This window comes from Myxine glutinosa, chromosome 8 (genome assembly GCF_964187855.1).
Source record: "Myxine glutinosa chromosome 8, kmMyxGlut1.1, whole genome shotgun sequence".
Classification (NCBI taxonomy): Eukaryota; Metazoa; Chordata; class Myxini; order Myxiniformes; family Myxinidae; genus Myxine; species Myxine glutinosa.
The window spans coordinates 150,615,921-150,634,384 of NC_136268.1; the positions used below are offsets into that span (position 1 = coordinate 150,615,921).

Sequence of the window (18,464 nt, forward strand, 5' to 3'; positions counted from 1 at the left end):
AAAAAATTGTATCTGGGGTGAATTAGCGGGGGGTAGAAAAGATCAAGATTTTGGAAGGGGGAAGATAAGAGATGGTGGTGAACAGCTGTTTGTGAGACCTGGAGGGAGGAGAGGGATTGAAGAGAGTGAGGGAGTTTGTTCCAGAGGCGGGAGAAAAGAGGAATGAACAAAAAAGTTAAACTTGGAACAAAAGAGAAACATAAAGGGAGACGCCAAAAGTGGACACCATGGATAAGCGAGTGCTAATATTGGTCTTTCTCTCTGAATCCACGGCACAGGATGCTGGGATCACGGGTTACAAATCACCGGCATCATGCACGTTCGCCCTTCGTCTCCTAATGTCCTTGATATCCACACAAGACAGCAATTTCTCCTGAAGTTTTTGTCAGGAATGTTTTTTTATTTATGTACAAACTCCATCATGAGCCCGATATCTATTAAAGTAGCTACTTGTATCTTGCTTATGTTCGCAAAGGTCAACAAATTCCCCCCTTATCTCACATTGAATAATGCATTGCTCCTGACACGAGACAAATTACTTTGTTCGTTCTTCGACACGGGGTTTTTTTTTTTTTGGAGAGATTGCCCAAATGAGGCTTTTATTTCAAAAGCATCGATGGCGGCCGATAAGTGCTAATGAATGGGATAATTTAGCCACAGCAGACGGAGATCTCACCTCAGAGCTGTGTAGCCTTGATTTAAATCCTGACCCAGCTATAAACTACCATTCTGGTGTTTCACAAGCAATGTTTGTGTCATCAGTCAGATGGACGTTTAAATTTGGAATGGTGACACACACACACACACACACACACACACACACACACACACACACACACACACACACACACACACACACACACACACACACACACACACACACACACTGTTTTGAGTGTTAACCCAAGGTAAAACAGGGTCTTTGACCCCACGCTTTGCTTTAATAAAGAGCGAACGTTCAAAGTGCCAGCCACATCTTCATTGCCACATTAAACATGCTGTGATCATCTTTTTGTTGGCTACAACCTATCTAAGTATCTTATCTCAGAATCGATAACCCTATTTGTGAACGTCTGTTTGGTTGTGCCTCATGGACAGCCTAAGGAAGTGACTTATAGAGGGAAGAGGCAGTACACGGGGGGTAACTTTTCACGACAAAAAAACATGGGAGCATCAGGTTTAGACTAGGGGCATGGCAACGGGGCGTGCCCAAAGGGCGTGGCTTCCTCTGACCACTACACACACGTGACTGACTATTTATTTTCTGGGAAACCCTGGGTAACTCTGTAAGTGTTAAATATGGGAATGTTGAGAAGTCCAGTGTGCAGAGGTTGACAGCGCAAAAAAATCAAATCCCCTTCACTTTCTTTTCGTGTCAAACCCCTCCATTTCAGTACCCTGCCCCACATCTCCGACAAGTCCATGCCCTTCCAAGTCAACAGCTTCTACGTGCCCCCTCTTCAGCACCCTCCACTTCACATCTCATCTTACTTCATGCGTCCTCTTTCTGCATCCCTCCCCACCCCATCCTCTCCAGGTTTCCCTCTCAACCCACCCTCTCGAAGCTTCCCCCTCAACCCACCCTCTCCAAGCTTCCCCCTCAACCACCGCCTCAAACCTTCCCCCTCTCCCATTACCTAAAGCTTCCTCCTCACCCACCTCCTCAAAGATTCCCACACCCCACCCCTCAAAGCTTCCACCTCTCTTTCTCTTTGTCCCGCTCCCTCTCGGCTTCCCCCTGGCCCTGTCCCATCTCGGCTTCCCCCTGGCCCTGTCCCATCTCGGCATCCCCCTGGCCCTGTCCCATCTCGGCATCCCCCTGGCCCTGTCCCATCTCGGCTTCCCCCTGGCCCTGTCCCATCTCGGCTTCCCCTGGCCCTGTCCCATCTCGGCTTCCCCCTGGCCCTGTCCCATCTCGGCTTCCCCAGGCCCTGTCCCATCTCGGCTTCCCCCCGGCCCTGTCCCATCTCGGCTTCCCCCTGGCACTGCCCCCTCTTGGCTTCCCCCCTAGTCCTGCTTCTTCTCGGCTTCCCCCTAGCCCTCACCCTACCAGCCTCCCAACCATCCCGCACTCTCCCAAAACTTCCTCCCCTGTCTCTCAACATGCGAACCTCAAACATCTGAGGTCTCCTCTCCAACCTGACATCTCTCAATCCAGGCTGCTGCTGACAAACCAAACATCGTCTGTTTAACAGAATGTTTCGTCCCATAGGACATGCCTGACACCTTAGTGGCTCTCCCCGGCTATTGCCTCCTCCAATTAGATAGGCCTAAACCACACTCTGGCAGCGGAGTTGCTTTTTACATCAATAACTCAATTTCACACTGCTCTTGTACTGATCTTACATCTCCAAATTACCAGGAGTACCACTGGCTGCGACTTCCCCTCCGCTCCGACCTCTTGTTTGTCTGTGTGGTGGACTGTCCTACAAACAGTGACGACTATCTACATCTCTCTCAGACAACATGGACAAACTTTTAACCACTCATCCCATCTCTCTCTACCTCATATGTGGCGATTTTAATTGTCACCATGCAAACTGTCTGGGTGTTGGTCCCTCTCTCACTTCAGCAAAGGACTTATGTGACGCCATGGGACTGACTCAATCTGTAAACTTTCCAACCCGGATTCCTCCCAATGGCAAATCCTCCCTTCTGGACTTGGTGATGACTAACTTTCCTGCAAATGTCTCCAGCTCTTCCTGTGCTCCAATTGGCTCATCTGATCATGTGTTTATGAAAGTCAACATATCTCTAGTTATTCTCAGAGAGATGCCTCAACGTCGGCAAGTCTGCCATTTCACTCAGGTAGATTAGCAACTTCCCTTCTGCTTGGAAATCCATCAACATCACTGCATTTCATAAAAAGGATCCCCTTAACTACAGATACATCAGCTTACTTCCAATCACCAGCAAGGTCATGGAATCCATAATCGCAGTTCATATGAAATCCTTCATTTCCCCAACAGCCTCATCTCAGATCACATATTCGGATTCAGACAAGGCCACTCTACTTTGGATATGCAGCTTCCACTCACCCAACAACGGATGGAGGCCCACAATGTTAAACATGAGATCAGGGCCGTCTCTCTGGACATATCTCGTGCTTTTGATGCAGTCTGGCATCTCGCCTTGCTCTCCAAACTCTCTGCCTATGGCATCCAAGGCTAACTCCACACTTGGTTTACTGACTTCCTCTATTCTTGTAGACCAACGTGTGGCACTCAATGGAATCGTTTCATCTCCTCTCCCCGTAAAGGATGGAGTGCCCCATGGCAGAGTTCTGGGCCTAGTCCTATTCATGGTCTTCATAAATGATCTATCTGACTCTCTGGAAAATCCTCTTTTTATCTATTTGCTGATGACTCCACCCTCTGCTGTGACATCATTCATCCTTCAGAAAGGAAGGAAGTCTCTCTGTGTGTCTCTGTGTGTGTCTCTCTCTCTCTCTCTCTCTCTCTCTCTCTGAAAGGACCATAAAGAAAACCATCCCATCTACTTTCTTAACAATCTTAATGAAGAGGTTCAGTCATTCAAAATCCTGGGTCTCACCATCAACTATGATCTTTCTTGGACAAACCAAATTTCAAAAGCTGGTCTCCAAAGCCAGTCACCGAATGGGAATCCTACGCCATACAGTCCTTCTGTGGCACACCTGAACTCCTATACACCTCCAAGGCTTTCATCCACAGCTTGATTGAGTAAGGCTATTCCCTATGGACTGGCTCCCCTGCCTCACACCTTGCTCGGCTTGACGAAGTGGAAACCAAGGCCTTCAAAGTCATTGGAATCACACATGTTGAAGTCATCTATGGGCCTATCAACTTCCCATCACAGACAGGTCACTGATCTCAGTCTTCTACCACCTCCTTTTTGGTCTTGCATCCTCTCCTCTTTCAATGCTTTGTCACCCTAAAGTTCCTGTAGGTAGCACAAGGTCCACCATTAATCCCCTTCTGGTGAAACTCCCAAAAATCCACGATCACTGCTCATTCATTTGTTCCTCTTTTTTCATGCCTGTGGAATCATCTTCCACATCCTCTCCAATCTCATTCTTCCCTCCAGGTGTGGATTGGTGTGGATCAGCCTATCATTGACACACACAAAAAATATCAACAATCCACAAAATTTCCCGGAAATGCAGTAGCTTGAGTCTTCCCTCCTTCAAGAAAGCTGTTCACCACCATCTCAGATCATCCAAAATCAAGAACCATGTTCTTTTCTACCCTCGCTAATCCCCCACCCCCACCCATTTCACCATAAAAGCCGACCTCCTTTCAAATTTCCAGTTTTTACTTATTGAGAATCTGCTTCTGTATCCAACTTGTCCACACCTTTCAGCCTCCCTTTTTCAGCCTGCGTCTTATCTCCCCCATTACCTTATTTGTCCAAGTGTCCCTCTATTTTATCCTTCAACCCCACTGTTGGTATTTCCCCCTTCTTTCTACTGTTCCTTTTGTCCTGTTGAGTACTGATCCGTTCAGTGTTCCCACACTTCCACGAGCCTTGACCTTGTATACAAAAAGAAGAACACAGTGAATGAGAATCACAGCACAGGCAGAGAACAGGTTCCTGATGGACCACTCACGTGTGCTCGTTGTGCATGGCCTGCAACTGCTCCAGCTTGCCTCGTTGCTCCATCTCAATGCGTGACACCATTTCCTTTATGATAACTATGTACGAATTGAACTGAAACACAAGGATTCACCAATGGGTAAGGTGCGTCCATCAACATTTTGCCTCTTATGAAACTTCCCAAATACTAACCACGTGTTTAAAACACTAGAATCCCATGTGCTCCCAGTTGATGTCTTTACCAGCGCTGGGATTTTTCATGTCAAACCTCTATTGACCACCATAAGAAATATATGGGAATAAGTGGAAATCCTTAGTATCCCATCACAAATGACCTGGTGGTATCCCGGGAATGCAATTGTTCGAGTGTGTCACAAGTTGTGTATGTTAACCATCTGCGTGCACTGACAAGTTACAACAGGTAGCCAAAGTGAGCAGCCGTTTCCTGCGAGCAATTAATAATAGCTGCGACTTGAAAACCCCATCAATGAACAAAGGGTGAAAATGTATCTTCAACACAATGCTTTATCGGTAACCTCTACGTAATCAAGATGGTGCAGTTATTAAACTTCCCTCTCCCCTCCTTGTATACATTATGCTTTCCTCCGCTTCTCTCACCTTTCCATTCCAATTAACCTATGTACAATTTGAAGTTTTTAACCTATGTACAATTTAACTTATGTACAATGGATTTTCAGATGTACAAATACACGTGCATACAGAGAATTGCCTTGCCAGAGGGAGGGGGGGGGGGGGGGGGTTTGTACCAATGTTCTGAACCTGGTCCTGGGTAGCCCCAGTATGTATACAAAAATTGGTAGTGATTTGCCCAGCGTTTTTAAAAATGATTTTTGGATGTGCACACAAACATATGGAGAATTGCCTTGTGGGGTAGAGGGGGGTTCCCCATGACATGACCCTGTGCAAAATATGCAAAATGCATATGCAAAGTATGACCCCACGCATAAGCAAAATTTGGTGTGGATTGGCCGAGACATACAGGTGGAAATCATGAGCAGGCTTCCAACCCTTGCAGGGATAGGGGGTGAAGAATATGTTTTTGTATCCATGACCTGACTGGGGTCATGACCCAGAACTTTTGCAAACTTGGGTAAAAAATGTTTTCCCAAATTTAGCAGCACGGCCCAGTCGCTTTTTTCCTATGATTTTCAGACCGACATAAGCATACAGACAAAGGATTTCCTTGTTAGGGGAGGGCGGAGGGATTTGTAGGGAGTGGGGGTAGCTTAAAACTTTGCCCAGGTTCTGAAGTATCTACAACCAAAATTTGGGGCCTACAGGTAGTACAGTTCAGCTGTGACACAATAAACACACAAACAAACACACAAACACTTGAAAAAAAAAAAATAAGATTAGCTGCTTAGCGAGTGTGGGAGATGATGATTGTTTTATTAAACTTTCTTTATTATAGTGCTCACAGGCTGGGAATATGTTTTCCCATGCTATGTGCTTTCTCTTGCATTTGCTTTATGACCACAAGATGGCCTGTGTTTTTCATTCTGCTTATCTAACAATGACAGGAACTCTGTGGTTTCCTCCTATTGTACAATCCTCCTACTTTCTGGGAAGTGACCTTCAAGGTTGCATGTGGGGTGCATTGCGCACGGGACATGTTCTTGTGGGAAGCTTCCTGTTAAGATGATAATCTTTGCTCCGCTAAAGCTGCCTCTGTGTATATGAGCAGAGTGCAGAGTAAAACCTATTGAGAAGGGACTTGGCATTGATCTGAAGCCTACCCTTTCCCGCATATGTGTGAATCTCCTTATAAACGGCTTGTATTTTAGTATGGTGTCTTTAGTGTCTCATCGGACATCGCACTTCAACAATTGGTGCCAAAACCCGGGACTCGCCAGGCTGTGGGTGAGAGGACTGAGGACTCCTGGAGACAACAGCAATTGGCTCGGGTACCCACTCAAGATAGGGAACAAGGTGAGAGACCTTTTATATCTCTCTTCGTGAGCAAAGTGCTGTCGTTTCCAGATACAATTGGACCCTTTCCCCCATAGCTTTGAGTGAGTCCAAACCAGAATTGTTAACTTGGTAAAAAGTAGTCAAGCCGTTTATGTGGAATAGGACAAATTTTAAGGAACCGATGTGGGTCCTCCGATGTTAAGTGAGGTGAGACCTCAGGTACAAACGAAACAAGGTGGGACCTTGGGAGAAAGATAATTCAGTGACTAAGGACTACAGGGAGTACCCTGAGTAGTGACCTCACTAGGAGGGAAATAAGGTGCAAGAATGGGAAATCAGAATGGATGACTGGTGAAACCCGATCGCCCATCCGCAGGTACTCCTGCGGAGTATATGTTGAGAGCAGTTGGGGAGGATTCCGTACAATATGTGCACCAGTGGGTTGGGACTGACCGTGGGACAAAAGTCCGCGTTCCCAGTGGAAGGAACGTTCCAACGGACGCGGCTAGATAATTTACGAAGGGGAATGCAGGCAAGAGACGACAAAAAGAAGAAAAATGACAATGGAGGGGACTGGCAAGCGTTTGGACGGTGGATAGAAGAGTGTGCCAAACAGGAGATGGACTCAAAATGTGCAGGTTTTAAGGGCGAACTTGACACGACAAAGAAACAGATATCTGTGTTACAGAAACAAATGGTAGCGACACAGGAAAAGGACAAAATGATGAAACCTGGGGAAGGGAGTGGGGCCCTCTCCCAACCTCAGGCTACGTACGGACCAGACCCATATTTGAATCTAAGAGCTCAATTAAAAGATATACAAGAAACTCCGGAGACAGTTGCACCCATGATTATGCACCAACCAAGGGTAGAAGCCGTCGGAGGTAACCCGGCAGTACTTACGCATATCGGGCATAGAATGAATTAGGCCTCCAATCTATAGCCAACGCAAATCAAGGGTGTATTAACAACCACAAAGCAGTACAGAAAAATCTTACTGCCTCTGTGGCCGCCCATCGTCCCACGCATAATAATGTGGGAATAATGATGGAACGAGTGTTACCTGAAAAGGTATGGCGTCGAAATAAAGGAGCCACGAATTGGCCTGTAGAAGCCCCGGGTGATGAGACCCTCGCAGACCTAGTCACCAGACAGCAATTACTCATAACCCAAATAGGGCAACAGTTGTGTCTGAGTCACGTGGATTGGAAGAAAATCACTTATTGTAAACAACACAAAGACGAAGACCCCGAGGAATACCTACTCCGGCTGACCACAGTAGTGAGAGTTCATGGGGGTCTGGGGGTAGGAGAGGGCCTGCCGGACCAATTATTAAATAACTTTTTCGTGAAAGGACAACTACCACCTATCCAGAAAAGATTAAAAGCCGCCATACTGGGATGGGTGGGCCAGACGTCTGCCCAAAATCTAGCTTCAGCAATGCAATGTTATCATTCCCATAATGCCGAGGCGGAAGCAGCCCAATAAATGAAACAAGCTTTCCAGATGATTGTACAGGATGCGGTGTGGAAACGGCAAAGGGCTCCCCCTCAGACCATGTGGGGAAATGCTCGTGCCCCTTTAGCAGAATATGAGGAAGATGACATCTATTGGGAAATGTCCCCTCCAGGGGGGGGAACTGAGACCCCAAAACAAAGACCGATATGGCGGACCAAGAAAAGGTAATGTGACTGCCCCTAGACCATCAAATGGCTGTTTCAATTGTGGGGAGGAAGGGAATTGGAAAAGGGAGTGCCCCTTCCTCAAAGGGCGTAGGAACGACAACCGGCGGGGTGGCCAAAGACCTCCGCATGGGGACCGACGCAACCCAGCCTGATTCGACAGTCGGGATAACCCTAAAACCCACCATTGTCATGATGCAAGCGAGACGTCCCACCTTTTCCCCGCCCTCACTGATAGCCCTATCAATGACCACACCACTTCGCTAGTAAAAGACAGGAAAAACTAAATTTCTAGTGGATACGGGGGCGACTCGCTCTACTCTAAAGGGATCAGACTCGGGAGGGGTCCCCATCTCAAAAGATCACATACGCAACCAGCAGGGTTTTATGTGGGAACAACCGCGCATAGACGCACCGGCACGATTTGAGAGTGGACATTGAGTATAAGAACTCTCGGGGGAGAGAGGGAGGCCGACCCCATGATGACGTTTTACACCAGGTACGAGCTAAACTATGGACCAGACATCCCAACGATATGGGGAAAATGATAAGTGCAGATCCAGTGACGATTACAATGCAGCCAGGAGCAAGCCCCCTACCCCTACGTGTCAACCAATACCCGATCGCGCTTTGGCTCAGAAAGGCATTCTACCGGTGTTAAATTATTTGCTCCAGCAGGGAGTTATGTTTCCAACTCCAGCAGTGCGTGTAACACTCCCATGTTGCCGGTCCGGAAGCCCAGGAAGAAGAACTGGCATTTTGTTCAGGACCTGAGGGCGTTAAATAAGTATATTGTAAGCATTGCCCCTGTGGTACCTAACCCAGCTACAATTATGGCCTCCATCCTGCCAGAGGCAGAATTTTTCATGGTGATTGATCTGTGTTCTGCCTTTTTCTCTGTTTTTGCCCTCACCTACAAAGCACAGCAGTATACGTAGACCCGCCTACCTCCGGGATTTACAGACAGCCCTATGCTATTTTCATGGGCCCAACACAAAGACTTGATGGAAGTGGTCCTCACAGAAGGGTCGATGCTGGTACAGTATGTCGACGACCTTGTACTTTGAAATGAACGAAAACCACAGTGTCTGACTGACTCGGTAACCCACCTCTGCGCATTGGCCGACAGGGGCCACAAAGTCAATCATGACAAACTACAGCTGTGTAAAACCAGAGTAGAATACCTTGGACATTCTATTGAAAAAGGTAAACAGACGCTGAAAACAAAACAGGTGAATAGCATCTCCGAAATCCCCAGACCAACAACAAAAAGGGCCCTACGACGATTTTTGGGAATTACCGGATAATGCCGTAATTTGATTCCAGAATATGCTTCACAGGCCCGCCCATTGTATGACGCTACGAAGGAGACCACATCGTCACAGATTCAATGGTCATTGGCCATGGAAATTGCATTTACTGGACTGAAAGCTGCGCTGTCTACAGCACCCGCCCTGGGCTTGCCGGATGGGCTTGCCATATACTATGACAAAACTTTCTATCTGTATGTGCATGAACGGGAGGGTTTTGCCCAAGCTGTATTGGTACAAAAACACAGTGAAAAGATGCACCCCATTGCCTACTGCAGTAGTCAAGTCGACTCGAACCTGTAAGTAGAGGACAGCCGGCGTGTCTCCGTGCCGTGGCGGCCGCCGTTTATGCAGTTACTCATTCTTCTGAACTGGTCCTGGGGAGCCCCCTGGTGGTAAGGGTGCCCCACAACGTCAGCACGCTCATTTTGCAGGCAAAAACACAACATCTCACCGCCGCGAGGTCCATCATATACAAACTTACGCTATTGTCAGCTACCAACTTAACTGTTGAAAGATGTAATAAGCTGAACCCTGCGTCTCTCATTCCCCTACCAGGGGAGGTCACTCCACATGATTGCCTGAAACTCGTTGATTCAGTCTCGCGTCGAGACCAGATTTAAAAGACGAAGCACTACCGAACGCGGAATTGGCATATTATGTCGACGGCTCTTCAAGCCACCCCCAGGATGACTGTCTACTCTCAGGCTATGCGGTGTGCGACGACTGGTGAACTGTTGAGGCTCATGCATTGCCTCCGCACAGCAGGCAGAATTGATAGCTCTCATATGAGCATGTGAAATGGCTGTGAGACGTTCTGCCACAATTTACACAGACTCTGCATATGCATGGGGAGTCGCACACGACTCAGGCAAGATATTGGAGATGAGCGGGTTCCTCACCTCCACTGGTTCACCAGTAAAGCACAGTGACCTAATTGCAGCATTGACATTTACTGTTTTTAGTGTTTTTGTGCACAGTGACCTAATTGCAGCATTTACATTTACTGTTTGTCCATTTACAAATTGACCATGTACAAATGCAACCATCCCTGAAATACAAATACATACTCATGATTGTGGACATGTTTTCTAAATGGGTAGAAGCGTACGCCACTCACCGACCGGTGTGATGCCACTGCAGTCGTGAAACGCCTCATGCGTGATTTCATTTGCAGGTTCGGTATCTCATGGAAAATATCAAGTGATCAGGTCACACACTTTACAGCGGAGAATAGTCAAAGAACTATGCAAAGCACTACAGATACGGCAAGTACTCCACTGCGCTTATCATCCCCAGTCGGCGGGAGCCGTGGAACGTCAGAATGGTATTGTGGAATTATAAAAGATTTATACAGGCAAGAGCAGGTGAGTTATTACCTGCATCTTAAATTGCATAGACTGCATTGTTTGAATTTGAGAACTAGTTGTGTTCAAAGTATTCAGTGTTGGCATGAAATACTAAAAGGAGTGAATTTGGAGCAAAACGACAATCTGCTATCTGTGGGACGACCTCCTCACCTCTGCGCAGGAATGCTAGGGGCAAAGTGTTGATACAGCACGGGCCGGTGGACAAGAGTTAATTATTCCAGATGGAAACAGGTCAGGAGAATGCTGACCTTTCCGGCCCAAACAAAGACCATCGTCCCCTCTTGCTGGGATCGCAATCTTGTGTAAACTTCTTAGTGTGTGGAATTAGAGGGCCTTGGTGCCAGGAAGACTGCCTTTGGCAAGTCTTTCAGTGACCCCGGATTTCAAGCAAATAACATTAAAGAAGACGGGGCCTATATAATGGGATTGCACAAAGGGAGACACAGAGATTGCCTTTGAGTGAACAACGCATCGTTTTCTGTCTGTATTTTCGTGTAAAGTATAAATGTGTAGTAGTGATGGTTTTCTCTCCACAATGGTTGAATAAATCTAAGTTGAAACTCAGTTGAAGTCTTCTTGATTCTCATTTGAGAAATCCTCGCTAAAAGGCATCGGAAGACAGCTTCTTCTTCTTCATCTTTAGCAGTATCTTGAAGTCCTGACTGACAAAAATATCTGACGACACAGGACTCAAATGGCCAGAGGCATTGCCTCTTGCTCTAATGGCCATGCGATCAACAGCAAACAGACATACGGGCCTATCCCCACATTAGATCATTAGGGGACACCCCATGAGACTGCCAGTAATGGCACCAGCTATGACAGATTTACAAAATATTCACCACTTAGATGATAACGTGTTGACTTTTTGTGCAGAACTAATGAGAACAGTCAAAAGTTTCCATTCACAGGTGAAGGAAGGCTTACCGGAACCAGCATCACGGCCGTGTCACCCCTTTGAGCCAGGCGATCTGGTGCTAATCAAGAACTTCAAGAGGAAACACAGCCTCCAACCGAGGTGGACCGGCCCGCGCTAGGTGCTGTTGGTCACACACACTGCCGTGAAGTATAAAGGTAAACCTCTTGGATGCATGCATCTCGCTGGCGAAGGTGGGTATCCCCGGAGGCACAACACCAAGAGGTCACTCAAGGAACACCAGCACTCACCCAGGGCGCCAAACAACCCCAGCACAATGGGACCGGGAGTGATGCAGATGTTGCTGCTAGTCATGATGGAGACACCGCTAGTACATAGTGAAACTCTACTGAAACAAGATGTATGGCCAGCCATGGGGAACAAAACTTGTACCATGATAACAAATAGGGATCGATTAATGATGGCCCGAGGCGGGTATTGGCCCCAATAAATGAATAAAGAAATAGAGGAATTGAAATCAATTTGGCAAGATTTGGGATATGTTTGTGGACCACAGACATGCTTTACCTATCCACCCTTAGGCTGGGGAAATCAGGAATGCATTTGGGTGAAACAAGAATAAGGGTTTCTCTGTTTTATCAGTAAGAAGCAAAAGGGAATTTTTTTTAGGAAACCCAGTGTGTGCCCACAATGCCATAAAGGTCCCCTCAAAAGATCAGATAGATACTCAAGCTGAATATCATTTAGGACCACAAGGTATTGTCAGGGAATAAATATTCTTATTGACAAGATTGCTAGAATATATCTCAATGTGATCTTGTGTAAAGTGGAATATGTTTTACTTTACAAATGAGCCAAGAGCATAGGACTAGAGCAATATAATTAAAGACAGCATGTGTGCAGTTCCAAATAGACTCTGTTCCATTTATGGAGTCATAACAGAAGTGTGCTATTGATAGAAATAGCTTTTGTCATCTTTGACAAAAGCTAGTGCTGGGCAAATTCTCCCTCAAACAGGTCATAGGAATTGACCTCTTGAACAGAAATAATATAGTGCTCTCAGTCTCCCAACATAGAAAGCTGGCCAAAGGAGCCAAATAAGGCTTTTGGAGAAAGGAGTCTGGGCCTTTATAAGAAAGAGAAAGTTGCGATTGGGGAGAGAGAACTGGGAGAGTGACGGAGGAGCAGTGGACTGGGAGAGTGACTGAAGAGGAGTGAACAACTGAAGACCAGTTGACTTGATCAACCAACTGGAGACTGGTCAACAACTGAACGAGGTTCAACAAAGACCTACAGAAGGAGCTACAGCCACGACCGGCAGAACAACGTCATTAATATCTAATTAGTACATTTAGTAGAATACAGCAAAACTCTCAAAAGTGAATAAAACATTGATTTTGCTAAAACGAGTTTCTTGAAGTTTTAGAAGTAGTAAATACAGTAGAAATTATTCTCCTACAGAATGAACACTAAGGCAAAAACGCACCTCACCAACTTCTCTCTGTTTGAGGCCCAAACAGCCCCATTGGGATATTATTACATCTGTGGCCAATGGGCATATCCCCAATTACCTCCTCTGTGGTATGGGATGTGCTTCCTAGGCAGAATAAACGGACAAAGGAGTAGAGAACCCCAGGTACCGCACCCAGGAATAAGAAAGAGAGCGTTAGACGACCCCAAATATTTTAGTAATGGAGCGGACCCCAAAAAAAGGAAAATGGGAACTCTCATCCCAATGGTACCTGCATCTATTACTATTGAAAACGGACAAAAAATAAAAAAATACCCTGTCTAAGCATGAGGGAGAGATATCAACAGCCAGCATTCACCATCTCAATGGTACGATGGTCTAGGAAAATAGCAGGAAGATGGGTCAATGTTCTGACAAAAACCGAAGAAGGAAACTGGGTTGGTTACGGATTCCAATACGACGTCACCAATTCCTCCACTCAACAGAAAGCCGGCTATGAATGGGGAGATAGGAACGACCAGATGATAACGTCAGTCAGCGACCCTGCAAAGATACCTCAGGAATTCCAATGTCTTGTTAAAGCCCGCCTCTGTGGAGCTACCTGCACAGGGGTAAATTACCCCCATGACGGTTAACATTAAGGGATATCGACCACCCTCGCCAGAAGACCAAAAGGAAGTGATGAGGGGAAAAACTGGGGAATCAAACACCTACTGGGGAGTTGCTAGAGAGGTTGCTGCAGCCCAAAATCACACAAAGTGTTGGTCGTGTATGCCGATGCCGGAACGCACCTCAACGGGTATTAGGATGAATGCAATTCCATTGTCACTTAACGGCTTATGTTCAAACCCCCTGGGGAATACTTGTATTCGAACAACGTTGGAAAGAACAGGGGTGAACAATGATGACGAATGTGCTCGTAAATTTGGATATGTTCCCACAATCCAGGACCCGACAGCACGACCAAGTCCAGTTTGGGTGGAAATACAAAGGGGCATTATCTGCATACAAGGAATAGGAATAATAGAAATGGGTGTATCTGAATGCGATTTTGTTATACCTGAGAGAAAACCAAAACACTCAAAGGGAGTGATGACAGTTCGGGTGGGTTTACAGGACAATACCACCACCCTGACAGCTATTACCTTTTCCACTGTCCCCAAGGGATTAGATTCAGAGGGCATGGAATGTCTTTCGAATCACTTGGTTTCTCTACATGGAATAATGTTTGTCTGTGGGGATAAAGCTTACCCATACCTGCCCGATAGCTGGAAGGGAACATGCTACCTAGGTTCAGTGATACCTGAAGTCCTCTTGTTAGATAGACTCGAAACCTCTCTGGGAAGGGTTCATAGAGTAATGTGGGACGAGGACAGTCAGACTTCTCTTTTTGGACATGGATGGGAGATAGCAATGGGATTCTTCTTCCTGGGAGCAGGCACTGTAATGAACAGCTATAGGATAGACAAAGTCGCCTTGGCTTTAGAAAAGGTTGCCAATGATAAATCTACAAGCTCAAAGAGAATTGTTAAATACAAAAAATGTTTTTTTTGTTTTTTTTGTATACAAGATCGAGGCTCGTGAAAGAGCTAACATTAATCACACAAAAAGTCAAACTGACACATAAAACACAAAATAAGGGAAGCGGTAGACAAGATGGGGAGAGAGGGGGAAGGACACAAACACAACATGTGAGAGCAGGGACATCGAGAGAACTGTGGGGAGGGAGAGGGTTTGGGGGAGGTGGGAGAGGTATAAAAGATATGAACACTGCAAGGACTTCCAGGAAAGAAGTTGTAATTTGGAAAAAGTGTATCTGGGGTGAATTAGCGGGGGTAGAAAAGATCAAGGTTTTGGATGGGGCAAGATAAGAGATGGTGGTGAACAGCTGTTTTAAAGACCTGGACTATGGTAGCAATGCGTACTATGGTGATGCAAAACCGAGTGGCAATTGACATTTTATTGGCAGAAAGAAGAGAGGTATGTGGGGTAATCAAAGGGAAGTGTTGTACATGGATAACAGACCCTCAGAGGGGATAGAAGCAGCTATTAACTGACTTAAAGACACAAGCATGCGACTACAGGTAGAGAGGACCTCCTGGGAAGATTTGGGCATAAAAAATTGGTTTTCAGGATGGTTGAGCAGTTTTGGATATACCACATTGTCCTGGGTTTTGTGGGGTCTCACCATACTTGTGGGATTAATTTTAGTTGTGTTTTAACAAAGCATCTCCTTCGGATGTGTATGGAGAGATTATTTTCTAGCTCCTCAGCACAAATGGCCCAGCTGGAAATGAACGAGTACAAGGAACTGCCCGATCGATCCGTTACCCTGGATTACAAGGAAACGGATGATTCCGACACCAGTGGCATTAGTCGCTCGCCTTCTCTTTTGTCTATCATTCCTTTTATGCAAAACGTGAATGAATGTTACAGGAGATTAACGATCTCCTATTCACTCCTGAGGAAAGAGACATTCAATCCCTCATGAACATAAACATCGATTAACCGGAAGATTAGCAGGGATTGCGGCTGCGGGAGGCGGAGGGAGCCAGCTCTGCGGGGGAGGTGCCTGGCCCTCCAGCAGGGCACAACTTTGTCGAACCAGCCGTCTTTGTTGCGGATTGGAAAGTTAATAAAGTTCCACAAAATTGTTGTTCTTTGATATGAGAAAACTAATATTCGAACAAGAGAGGAGATTGTGGGAGGTGATGATTGTTTTATTAAACTTTCTTTATTATAGTGCTCACAGGCTGGGAATACGTTTTCCCATGCTATGTGCTTTCTCTTGCATTTACTTTATGACCACAAGCTGGCCTGTGTTTTTCATTCTGCTTATCTAACAATGACAGGAACTCTGTGGTTTCCTCCTATTGTACAATCCTCCTACTTTCTGGGAAGGGACCTTCAAGGTTGCATGTGGGGTGCATTGCGCACAGGACATGTTCTTGTGGGAAGCTTCCTGTTAAGATGATAATCTCTGCTCCGCTAAAGCTGCCTCTGTGTATATAAGCAGAGTGCATAGTAAAACCTAATGAGAAGGGACTTGGCATTGATCTGAAGCATACCCTTTCCCACATATGTGTGAATCTCCTAATAAACAGCTTGTATTTTAGTACGGGGTCTTTAGTGTCTCATCGGACATCGCACTTCAACACAAGGCATAAAAAACGTTTAAATTTCCTGCATTTTCTGCATCACAACATCATGTCACTGATAATACAGTCATGGTCAAAAATATTGGCACCCTTGCACTTTTTTCAAATAACTCACAATTTTCTCTAAAAATAAGTTGAAATTGCCAAAAGTATTTGGTCTCCACAATTCTTTATTTCACTCTTAATATTACAGAACCTTTGTTTTTGATTCAGAACTCAATATATCCTTTTAAACCAGAAAATAAAAAGAAATGGCATTGACAAAATTATTGACACGCTAGACTTAATATTTCGTAGCACGGCCTTTGGACAAAATAACTGCAGTCAAGCATTTCCTATAGTCGTGAATGAGCTTCGTACACCTCTCTACTCGCAGTTTGGCCCACTCTTCTTGTGCAAACTGCTCCAGTTCTCCCAGATTTGAAGGGTGCCTTCTCCCAACTGCTGTTTTCAGATCTTCTCACAGGTGTTCAATAGGATTTAGATCTGGACTCATTGCGGCCACTTCAGAACAGTCCAGCATTTTGTCTTGAACCATTCTTGGGTGGTTTTTGAAGTGTGTTTGGGGTCATTGTCCTGCTGCAAGACCCATGACTTTTAACGGAGACCCAGCTTTCTGACAATGGGTTGAACTTTGCACTCCAAAATGCCTTGGTAATCTCCTGATTTCATGATGCCATGCACACATTCAAGGCACCCAGTGCCAGAGGCAGCACAGCAACCCCAAAACATCACTGAACCTCATCCATGTTTGACTGTAAGGAACGTATTCTTTTTTTGAAGGCTTCATTTTGTTTTATGTAAACATAGAGATGATGTGCTTTACCAGAAAGCTCTAATTTGGTCTCATCTGTGCACACGACATTTTCCCAGAAGGATTTTGTTTTTTTTTCAGCTGTGTTTTGGCAAACTCCAGTCGGGCTTTCTCAATAGTGGGGTCCTCCTGGATCTCCTACCATAGAACCCCCTTTCATCGAGTTGGTAATGGATGCTGTGAGTTGAAACTGTCGTACCTTGTGTCTGAAGGTCAGCTTGAATGTTTGGCAGTTGATCGAGGTGCTTTCTCCACCATTCGAACAATCCTTCGCTGCAATCTTCGATCAAGTTTTCTCTTGTGGCCATGTCCAGGGAGATTGGCTACAGTGCCATGGGCCTTAAACTTCCTGATAACATTGCATACGGTGGACACAGGAACATCAAGGTCTCCAGAGATGGACATGTAGCCTTGAGATTGTCCATGCTTGGCTACAATCTTGTGTTTGACCTCCTCAGACAATTCTCTGGTTTTCTTTCTTTTCTCCATGCTCATTGCGGTGCACACATTGACACAAAAGAGCAGAATGACTCCTTTTCTCTATTCAAACTGGTTGAATGAGTGATTTTTATATTGCCGGCACCTGCAACTCAACATAGGTGAGTTCAATTCCAAGGTAAAGGAGAATCACCTGCTTGAACTTCTAAAAGGTGCCAATAATATTGTCCGGGCCATTTTAGGATTTCTGTGTAGAATACAACAACAACAACAACATGCATTTTAAAGGCCATTTTCCCTACTAGAGCGGGGGTTAGCCTTGCGGTCCCCATGACAATCTTCTCCATTTTGCCCTATTTTCTGCATCTCTCCTTGTTAACCCCCTTGCCCGCATTTCTTCTTCCACCATCTTTAGCCAAGTCTTTCTCGGTCTTCCCCTTCCTTCTACATTCATTTCCATCACTCTTCTCAACCAGTCACTTTCATCCTTCCTCAACGCATGACCAAACCATCTCAACCTGTTCCTCTTCACAGCATCAATCACAGGCTCTATTCCCATCATCTTTCGCAATTCATCATTTGTCTTCCTCTCTCCCAACGATACTCCGCACATCCGTCGAACCATTCGCATTTCCACCCTTTCCAACCTTCGTTGCTGCTCTACGTTCATTACCCATGTCTCGCTCCCATAAATCATAACACTTCTCACACATGCAGCATACACCTTTCCCTTCAGCTTCAACGACACTCCCCTCATCGTCAGCACGCCACTCAGTTCCCGAAACTTCTTCCATGCACATCTCACTCGAGCAACCATTGCCGAGTCTGATCCACCTT

The 18,464-nt window shown here is 45.8% G+C and overlaps 1 protein-coding gene across 4 annotated transcripts in view; it reads right to left on the reverse strand.

Moving 5' to 3' along the window:
• Window positions 1–18,464, reverse strand: part of SCYL2 (SCY1 like pseudokinase 2) — an 89,134-nt gene that overhangs the window by 14,561 nt on the left and 56,109 nt on the right. For all 4 annotated transcript variants that reach the window (XM_078783847.1, XM_068125394.2, XM_068125396.2 and 1 more), the window contains exon 14: window positions 4,589–4,689. In XM_078783847.1, coding sequence (XP_078639973.1) covers window positions 4,589–4,689 — 101 coding nt within the window. The remainder of the gene's footprint in view (window positions 1–4,588; window positions 4,690–18,464) is intronic.